This window comes from Nematolebias whitei, chromosome 9 (assembly GCF_014905685.2).
Source record: "Nematolebias whitei isolate Nwh7 chromosome 9, NemWhi1, whole genome shotgun sequence".
NCBI lineage: Eukaryota > Metazoa > Chordata > Actinopteri > Cyprinodontiformes > Rivulidae > Nematolebias > Nematolebias whitei.
Window position 1 is genome coordinate 22,990,928 of NC_056506.1, and position 9,891 is coordinate 23,000,818.

General features: G+C 40.8%; 1 protein-coding gene across 1 annotated transcript in view; it reads left to right on the forward strand.

The window, feature by feature from the left end:
• The window catches only part of LOC119414473 (neuropilin and tolloid-like protein 1), a 32,119-nt gene that overhangs the window by 20,785 nt on the left and 1,443 nt on the right, over positions 1-9,891 (forward strand). The window contains exons 8-9 of the mRNA XM_037681561.1: positions 1,047-1,160; positions 1,263-1,407. Of these exons, the coding sequence (XP_037537489.1) occupies positions 1,047-1,160; positions 1,263-1,407 (259 nt within the window). The remainder of the gene's footprint in view (positions 1-1,046; positions 1,161-1,262; positions 1,408-9,891) is intronic.

Below are 9,891 nucleotides of genomic sequence, written 5' to 3' on the forward strand. Positions count from 1 at the left end.
CAAAGCCTTCATAGGATCTAATGGAACAAAATCACTCCCATTAGTTTAAAACTGACATAATTTTATACCATGCACCCAGGTAACGGGGCGAGAATTAACTTTAAACTTTAGCGTTACCAGTTGGGATCAAACTGGTTTCTCTGCTAGCAAATTATTTCATGAAGCACTGAACAGACTTTAATGAAGTTCTCATAAACCAATCATTGGACTGAAATCTACATTTGATGACATTTTGGGTTTAATCCCATTAAAGATGACCACTACAATTAATTGGCATTAGTGAATACAAAAGGTCAATGTTTCTTTATTGTCATACGCATCATATGTGGTGCATGTGGTGGAACGAAACTGTGTACACAGGGTCCCGGTTACATCCAACAATAAAATGTAAAAGAAAAACAGTAATAAGATCTAAGATATGAAAAAAAAAACCCCATCAACTAAAAATACACTAAGCACTCATAGCATAAAAACAATACGCCGAACAGCAGCACGAACATGAGTCTGTGTGAGCAGATGAGCACGAATGAACACAGCAACATGAAACAGATCAGCAGCAACATGAAACAGATCAGCAGCAACATGAAACAGATCAGCAGCAACATGATGTGATTCTTCACAGTGATTATTCTGGTTAGAGATTCATGAGTGTAACAGCCTTAGAATAGAAGCTGTTCCTCAGTCTAGTGGTTCTGCTGCTCCTCAACCTCATGCCTGAAGGGAGTGAGGCAAAAGTGTGTGTGCTGGGTGAGTGGGGTCCTTCATGATGCAGGTGGCCCTCTTCCTTCATCTGGAGGTGTAGATGTCTGTGATGGTGGGGAGACTGACTCCAACAGTCTTCTGTGCAGCCTTCACCAACTACTACTTACTTCTTGTACTCCTACTTTGCGGTTTTTCACTTATCGCAGGTGGACTGAGAATGGAAACCCCTGCAATAAATGAGGGGACTACTGTAACTCATCGTAGATCTGAAAATAAACACTCTCCTATATGTGTCATACAGTATATCCAGCTTCATATTACTGAAAGATCTCCCTTTGTTTCAGCCCCGTGTGGGGGTGACACTTTCTTTTGTCACAGCAACATGTGCATCAACCACACTCTTGTCTGCAATGGTATCCAGAACTGCGTCTACCCATGGGATGAGAATCGCTGCAAAGGTACGCAGACAGACAGCTGAGAAACAACAACCACACATGCTGTGTTTGCAATGCATGGCTGTTTTTGTTATTTCGTGCCGAATTATCATCTTTTTTTACTAGAGAAGAGAAAACCCAGCATCCTGGATACACTGGACAACACTAACCTGACAATCATTGGAATAACTTGTGGTCTGGTTGTCATTCTGCTCATCATATCTGTCATCATCCAGATCAAACAGCCTCGTAAAAAATACGTAATTCGCAGGTGAGACATTTTCAATTCACTCAGATTATTGTCATACTGCAAAGATATTGAGAATATGATGCTTTGCTTAACATTTAAAAATTATTTTTCATTATTTTTGTGCTTTTTTTGTCTGCTTAACAAACAAATAACAAATTCAACAAAAAATGACAACAAATAAAATTTGACTGTGTAAAAATAGTTGAATAACAGACCATCTGGTTCACAGTAAACTGGAAGTGGAAGAGATTGTCTAAACTTTATGTAAGTGTCATATTAGTCACTTGCCAATATTTTTTTGTTTATGCACAGTTTGGCTTTTTTGTGCCCCTACTGGAAATATTGGGAAAACTTTTCATCTTATTAAAGAAAAAACTTTAGCGTAGTTTCAATATAGCAACTTATGATAGAGTATTAGGGCCACACTAAGAAATTAAAATTACATTACGAGAAAAAAGTAATAAAATTACGAGAATAAAGTTGTAATATTACAAGAATAAAGCTGAAATATTATAAGAATAAAATCAGAATATTACGACAATAAAATCATAATTTCTGAGAATAAACTCGTAATACGTCCCGGGTCGGCTCACACCTGCTGTGGACAGCCTCCAATGAGAGTCACTGTGTTTATGAAATAGTCTGCAATCACTTTTAGATCACTGTTTGTGAAACATGCCTCCATCCACATTATGTGACAACTAAACCCATCAATGCAGCCATTAATTGTAATGCCATATGGCTTCAGTTTATCATAAGAATCAATATGCCACAGTGCGTTGGGCCCCATGCTATTGTGCTGCCAACATCAACATTCATCATTTTACCGCAGTTTACTGCTTTTTCATGTCAGAGTTCTCATAATATTTCGACTTTATTCTTGTAATATTATGACTTTAATCTTGAATTGTTTCTACTTTATTCTCATAATATTATAACTTTATTCTTGTATTGTTTCTACTTTATTCTCGTAGTATTACAACTTTATTCTCGTAATATTACGATTTTACTCACATAATAATATGACTTTATTCTTCTACAAACCGGATTCCAAAAAAGTTGGGACACTAAACAAATTATGAATAAAAACTGAATGCAATGATGTGGAGATGACAAATGTCAATATTTTATTCGTAATATAACACAGATGACAGATCAAAAGTTTAATCTGAGTAAATGTAACATTTTAAATGAAAAATATGTTGATTCAAAATTTCACAGTGTCAACAAATCCCAAAAAAGTTGGGACAAGTAGCAATAAGTGGCTGGAAAAAGGAAATTGAGCATAAAACGAACAGCTGGAAGACCAATTAACACTAATTAGGTCAATTGACAACATGATTAGGTATAAAAAGAGCTTCTCAGAGTGTCAGTGTCTCTCAGAAGCCAAGATGGTAAGAGGATCACCAATTCCACCATTGTTGTGCAGAAAGTTAGTGCAGCAATACCAGAATGGTGTTACCCAGCATAAAATAGCAAAGACTTTTAAGTTATCATCATCAACCGTGCATAAGATCATCAAAATATTCAGAGAATCTGAAACAATCGCTGTGCGTAAGGGTCAAGGCCATAAAACTCTACTGGATGCTCGTGATCTCCGGGCCCTTAAACGTCACTGCACCTCAAACAGGAATGCCACTGTCAAGGAAATAACAGAATGGGCTCAGAACTACTTCCAGAAAGCATTGTCAGTGAACACAATCCACCGTGCCATCCGCCGTTGCCAGCTGAAACTCTACAGTGCAAAGAGGAAGCCATTTCTAAGCAAGCTCCACAAGCTCAGACGTTTGCACTGGGCCAGGGATCTTTTAAAATGGAGTGCGGTAAAATGGAAGACTGTTCTGTGGTCAGATGAGTCACGATTTGAAGTTCTTTATGGAACACTGGGACGCCATATCATCCGGACCAGAGAGGACAAGGATAGCCCAAGTTGTTATCAATGCTCCGTTCAGAAGCCTGCATCACTGATGGTATGGGGTTGCATGAGTGCTTGTGGCATGGGCAGCTTGCATGTCTGGAAAGGCACCATTAATGCAGAGAACTATGTTCAGGTTCTAGAACAACATATGCTTCCATCTAAACGTCATCTCTTTCAGGGAAGACCCTGCATTTTTCAACACAATAATGCCAGACCACATTCTGCAGCAATCACAACATCATGGCTACGTAGGAGAAGGATCCGGGTACTGAAATGTCCAGTCTGCAGTCCAGATCTTTCACCTATAGAGAACATTTGGCGCATCATAAAGAGGAAGGTGCGACAAAGAAGGCCCAAGACGACTGAACAGTTAGAGGCCTGTATTAGACATGAATGGGAGAGCATTCCTATTTCTAAACTTGAGAAACTGGTCTCCTCTGTCCCCAGACGTCTGTTGAGTGTTGTAAGAAGAAGGGGGGATGCCACACAGTGGTAAAGATGGACTTGTCCCAACTTTTTGGGGATTTGTTGACGCCATGAAATTTGGAAACAACAGATTTTTCCCTTAAAATGATACATTCTCTCAGTTTAAACTTTTGATCTGTGATTTGTGTTCTATTCTGAATAAAATATTAGATGTTGGCACCTTCACATCATTGCATTCAGTTTTTATTCACAATTTGTTTAGTGTCCCAACTTTTTTGGAATCCGGTTTGTACTTTATTTCCTGATGCATGCTCAATAATCCAGGTAGAAAAATATAAAAAAGTTAAGTCTGGTCGGCTGGACATTCACAAAACAAAACAAAGCAAAAAAAATAAAAATGTAGAAACAGTTCATCTTTCATCCAAAATACTTCTTCAGTCTGAGGTGCTGTATTCAGCTCAGTCTTATAAATAGCACCTTCTCATAGTGGATCAACCATTTTGCTGCTGACAGCCCAAACCAGCTGCTAACATGATCAAGAAGTTATCATCAGCATAACGATAGATCATTAGCACCCTGATGGCTATTTGCTATTCACAGGTTGCTGAGTGATACTAGCAATAACAGCATTGTAGCGTTGTAGCATGTTCTAGAATTGCGCCGCTCAAGGTGGCTGCATGTTGGAGCAGCTCTGTTACTTTCATTCTGGGATTTTGCTTTTGGAAACTTTAATTCCTCTTTTGCTGAATGCAAAGCACATTTTTTGGATGATTGTTTCCTCTGGTATCAGATGCTGTGCAGCTCAAAGGATTTTTACTGAAACTTTTTTAGTTTTGGACATTTGTTATGATGCGTAACCATGGCAACAAGACAGTTTTCTACAACCAACAGCAGCTGTTGTTGTTGCTCAAATAATATCTCAACTACAGCCCCAAATCTCAAATAAGTTGAAAAGGATGTTCTGTGGATGCATTCTCATCTACCTGCCAGCTGTGCTCGAGTGACTGACCACTGAGATCCTGGAACTAACAGGAAACACGGCTCATGACAGCATAAGGACAAGGTCATTCCTCGGCACCTACAGTTGGCTGTCCACAGCGACGAGGAGCTCAGCAGACTGCTGGAAGTAGTGGCCATCGCTCTGGGAGGAGTTCTGCCTGGCATTCAGGTGGTCCTACAGCCTGGGGGAACTGAGAGGCCAGCCGAGTCTGGGTGGACGGATATGAGGGAATTTGCAGCTAGATTCTTAGGATCCACTGTCAGATGGACCTTTACAAGAGATCCTTCCTGTCTACAGCCATTAGTATTGTAGTGAACTAAGCCTCAGGTCAAATCCTGACCCTGAGGGCCTTCCTGGAAAAGGAACTGTTATTTCATTGATTTTTTGAGTCCAGAAACACAAATTAAGCTCATCCAGAGACTTTCTAAGTGTCCTGCACTGATCAATTGAAAGAACACTCTCTTTCATATTATCGTTACTATTTTACAAATGTCTTGATAATCAAAAGTGTGTTTAGTTCAAACCATTTTAAATGTTGAAGTGAACTACTCATTTTAAATCAACTGTGAAACAGTATAAATGATTTTTAATCCTCATTCAAAGTAGAAATCAATCTAATGTTTGTTACAAGAGTAATTATGCATTTTTTGATCTTCTGTCTGAAATGAGCAAGTCGTGATGTGGGTCAGAAGTCAAGTTTCGGTCAAAAACATGTTTATCGGAACGAAATGTCATGTTTAACTTTTTCAGATAGATAGAAGGAGACTGGCTCCTAAAAGTCTCTCATTTCTTCAAAACATCTTTCTGTCTGTTCTTAAACATCTACGCTTTCTCCTTGACTTTTAATGACCCTCTTACGTCACTAAGACCACACCCCTGTTGGTTCTTTCAACCAATCAGGAAGTTCTCAGAGGAACCGGAAGTGACCTCTTTAAAAGGGTCGACACTTCCTAGTTCCAAGCAGAACGCAGAACGCAGAACAAGAGTTCCAAGCTGAACAACGTTCCAGAGAGAACCAGAGTTCCAGGGAGAACCTCGAACGAGAAGTTCAGAAGAACAGAAGTTCGAGCAGTTTCTAATGGAATGACCAGAGTCCGTCGATGCCACGACGTCTCGCTGTGGCTACTCGACGAACGCTCTGAACAATGAAGAAGTCTGTTCTGTGATGATCTCACGACTCCTGAGGACACAGCTGTTCTTACGGAGACGCTGAAAGGTGGCTTGAAGTGGAACTTTACGCCGGAACTGAAATATCTTCAGAAAGGTAAAAGAGTCGATCTTCAACTACCAGTGTACCGTGGATTAAGCTGCGCTTCAAGGGAGCGTGTCGTTCTGGTCTACAGACCTACATCTTCATCCATCTTTTCCTCTCCATTTAAACTTCATTTTCCCATCTTTAAAACTCTTCTATCTGCCAGTAATTAATCCAGATATTTTCAGAAATGTCTGTTGTATTTCAGTTGCAAGTGAAAATCATGGCCGTATGATTTTCTCATTGTAAAGCTCATTAATTACGCAGTGTTATTGAAATCAATCTGCCAATTATTGTAAGTGTGTGATGTGTTTAAATCGTTTTTAATTAAACGGCTCACTGTTGTTGGTGAGTCAGAAATTAAAACACGTTTCCGTCTACATTTAATCATTCAAAACACGATAGAACTCAGTCCAGAAAAATGAAAGAATCCGTTTAAATTATGGATAATATCTGACAGATATTATTTCATTACAGTATCTATAACATCTCTTAATGAAATGAGGATAACGAGTTACAACAACAAATAATTTCCCTTTGGGATTAATAAAGTATTTTTGAATTGAATTGAATTGTAAGAGGGGACAATTGAACACAGAGGCCTCCACCACTGTTTAATGATGGAAAAAATTTTTTTCACAAAGATGGCCTCCTTTACTCCTCTCTCAAACCATCGTTCCTCTCTATCCAGGATGTGAGCATCTTCATCCCTGAAAGAGTGACCATTGGCCTGGAGATGAGTGTAGGCCGCAGAGTCCTGCCTGATGGTGTTGATCTTCCTCCTTTTCACCTGTTGGCTGACTGGAGTCCTGTTTGGGTTTCTTCTCTGCTTTCAGGAAGGCCCAGTTAGGATATCCATATTGCTCTAGAACCTGTCTTGCGTGGGATTTCTCCTTCTGCCTGGCTCCTGAGTTAGTGGGGACGCGGTCTGCTCTGTGGTACAGAGTCCTGATGACTCATATCTTGTGCTCCAAAGGGTGATGGAAGTCAAACTGCAAGTACTGGTCTGTGTGGGTGGGTTTATGGTACACCTCAGTTTGCAAATGTCCTCTATCAGAAACTGAGACCTCACAGTCCAAGAAAGCCAGCCTGACATTTTTTACATCTTCTCATGTGAATTTCATATATTTATCCACAGAGTTGATGTGGTCAGTAAAATGTTGGACTTCCTGAGATTTAATTTTAACCCAGGTGTCGTCAACATACCTGAACCAATGACTTGGTGGTGTCCCTGAAAAGGACGTCAAGGCTCTCTTTTCTACCTCCTCCATGTACAGGTTGGCAACAATAGGAGAAACTGGAGACCCCATGGCACACCCATGTTTCTGCCTATAATATTGCTCCCCATATGTGAAGTGGGTTGACTGCAGGCACAGTTTCAAGAGTTAACACAGTTGTTCTGTGGAAAGCATGGTCCTGCTGCTCAGAGTAGTGTCTGATTTTAACCTTAAACTGACCACCTCTACTGCCTCATCAACATGAATGCATGTAAAGAGTGATGTGACATCAAAAGAGACCATTGTTTCATCATTCTCCATGAAGACATCCCTCACCTTATCCACAAAGTCCATGGTGTTCTGTATGTGATGTTCTGAGCTGCCAACTAAAGGGATGAGTACAGATGCCAGATATTTGGAAACATTGTAAGTGACATCCAAAAAAGCTCAATCTGGTCCTCTGGACATTCAAAAAAACAAAAAACAAAACAAAGCAAAAAAATATAGAAACGTTTCGTCTCTCATCCAAGAGACTTCCTCAGTCTGAGGTGCTGTTTTCAGCTCAGTCTCTTAAATAGCACCTTCTCAGAGTGGTTCAACCAGTTTGCTGCTGACAACCAAAACCAGCTGATCACATGCTCAAGAAGGGCCATCAGCCTAACAATGGATCATTAGCACACTGATGGCTGCTTACTATTCACAGAGGGCTGAGTGATACTAGCAATCACAGCATTGTAAGAGGGGGACAGTTGAACCCGGAGGCCTCCACCCCTGTTTAACGATGGACGATTTCTTTTCACAAAGATGGCCTCCTTTACTCCTCGCTCAAACCATCGTTCCTCTCTGTCCAGGATGTGAACATCTTCATCCTTGAAAGAGTGACCGCTGGCCTGGAGATGAGTGTAGACCGCAGAATCCTGGCCTGATGATGTTGATCTTCTGTGCTGGGTCATCCTTTTGGCCAGTGGCTGTTTAGTTTCCCCGATGTAAGACTGATCACAGCCCTCCTGACACTGAACAGCATACACAATATTACTCTGTTTGTGCCGGGGGACTGGATCTTTGGGATGAACCAGTCTTTGCCACTCATGCTCAATGCTGTGATTGCTAGTATCACTCAGCCCTCTGTGTCAGCAGAGTTGGTTGGTTGTCAGCAGCAAACTGGTTGAACCACTCTGAGAAGGTGCTATTTAAGAGACTGAGCTGAAAACAGCACCTCAGACTGAGGAAGTCTCTTGGATGAGAGACGAAACGTTTCTATATTTTTTTGCTTTGTTTTGTTTTTTGTTTTTTTGAATGTCCAGAGGACCAGATTGAGCTTTTTTGGATTTTTCTACCTGGATTATTGAGCATGCATCAGGATATTGTAAGTGACAGTTAATCATGCTAACAATTGGTCTTAAAGGTACACCTTGTTTGTGGATTTTAGGTAATATTATAGGCAGAAACATGGGTGTGCTATGGGGTCTCCAGTTTCTCCTATTGTTGCCAATCTGTACATGGAGGAGGTAGAAAAGAGAGCCATGACGTCCTTTTCAGGGACACCACCAAGTCATTGGTTCAGGTATGTTGACAACACCTGGGTTAATATTAAATCTCAGGAATTTCAACATTTTACTGACCACATCAACTCTGTGGATAAATACATCAAGTTCACACAAGAAGATGAAAAAAATGGCAGGTTGGCTTTCTTGGACTGTGAGGTTTCAATTTCTGATAGAGGACATTTGCAAACTGAGGTGTACTGCAAACCCACCCACACAGCCCAGTATTGGCAGTTTGACTCCCATCACCCTTTGGAGCACAAGTTAGGAGTCATCAGGACTCTGTGCCACAGAGCAGACAGCGTCCCCGCTAACTCAGGAGCCAGGCAGAAGGAGAAATCCCACACAAGACAGGTTCTAGAGCAATGTGGATATCCTAACTGGGCCTTCCTGAAAGCAGAGAAGAAACAGGACTCCAGTCAGCCATCAGGTGAAAATGAGGAACCCAGACCCAGACCAGTGGTCATTCCGTATGTTGCGGGAGTATCAGAGAAACTGAGACGTTTATTTTCTCAACACAATGTCCCAGTGGCTTTTAAACCCCAAAATACATAACGGCAAAGGCTGGTTCATCCCAAAGATCCAGACCTCCGGCACAAACAGAGTAATATTGTGTATGTTGTTCAGTGTCAGGAGGGCTGTGATAAGTCTTACATCGGGGAAACTAAACAGCCACTGGCCAAAAGGATGGCCCAGCACAGAAGATCAACATCAACAGGCCAGGACTCTGCGGTCTACACTCATCTCCAGGCCAGCGGTCACTCTTTCAGGGATGAAGATGTTCACATCCTGGATAGAGAGGAACGATGGTTTGAGAGAGGAGTAAAGGAGGCCATTTTTGTGAAAAGAAATTGTCCATCATTAAACAGGGGTGGAGGCCTCCGTGTTCAATTGTCCCCCTCTTACAATGCTGTTATTGCTAGTATCACTCTGCCCCTTGTGAATAGCAAACAGCCAACAGTGTGCTAATGATCCATCATTAGGCTGAATCTACTTTATTCTCGTAAATTAAGACTTTATTCACATAATATTATGACTTTATTCTTGTATTGTTTCTACTTTATGCTCATAATATTATGACATTATTCTCGTAATATTACAACTTTATTCTCGTAATATTATGACTTTATTCTTGTATTGTTTCTACT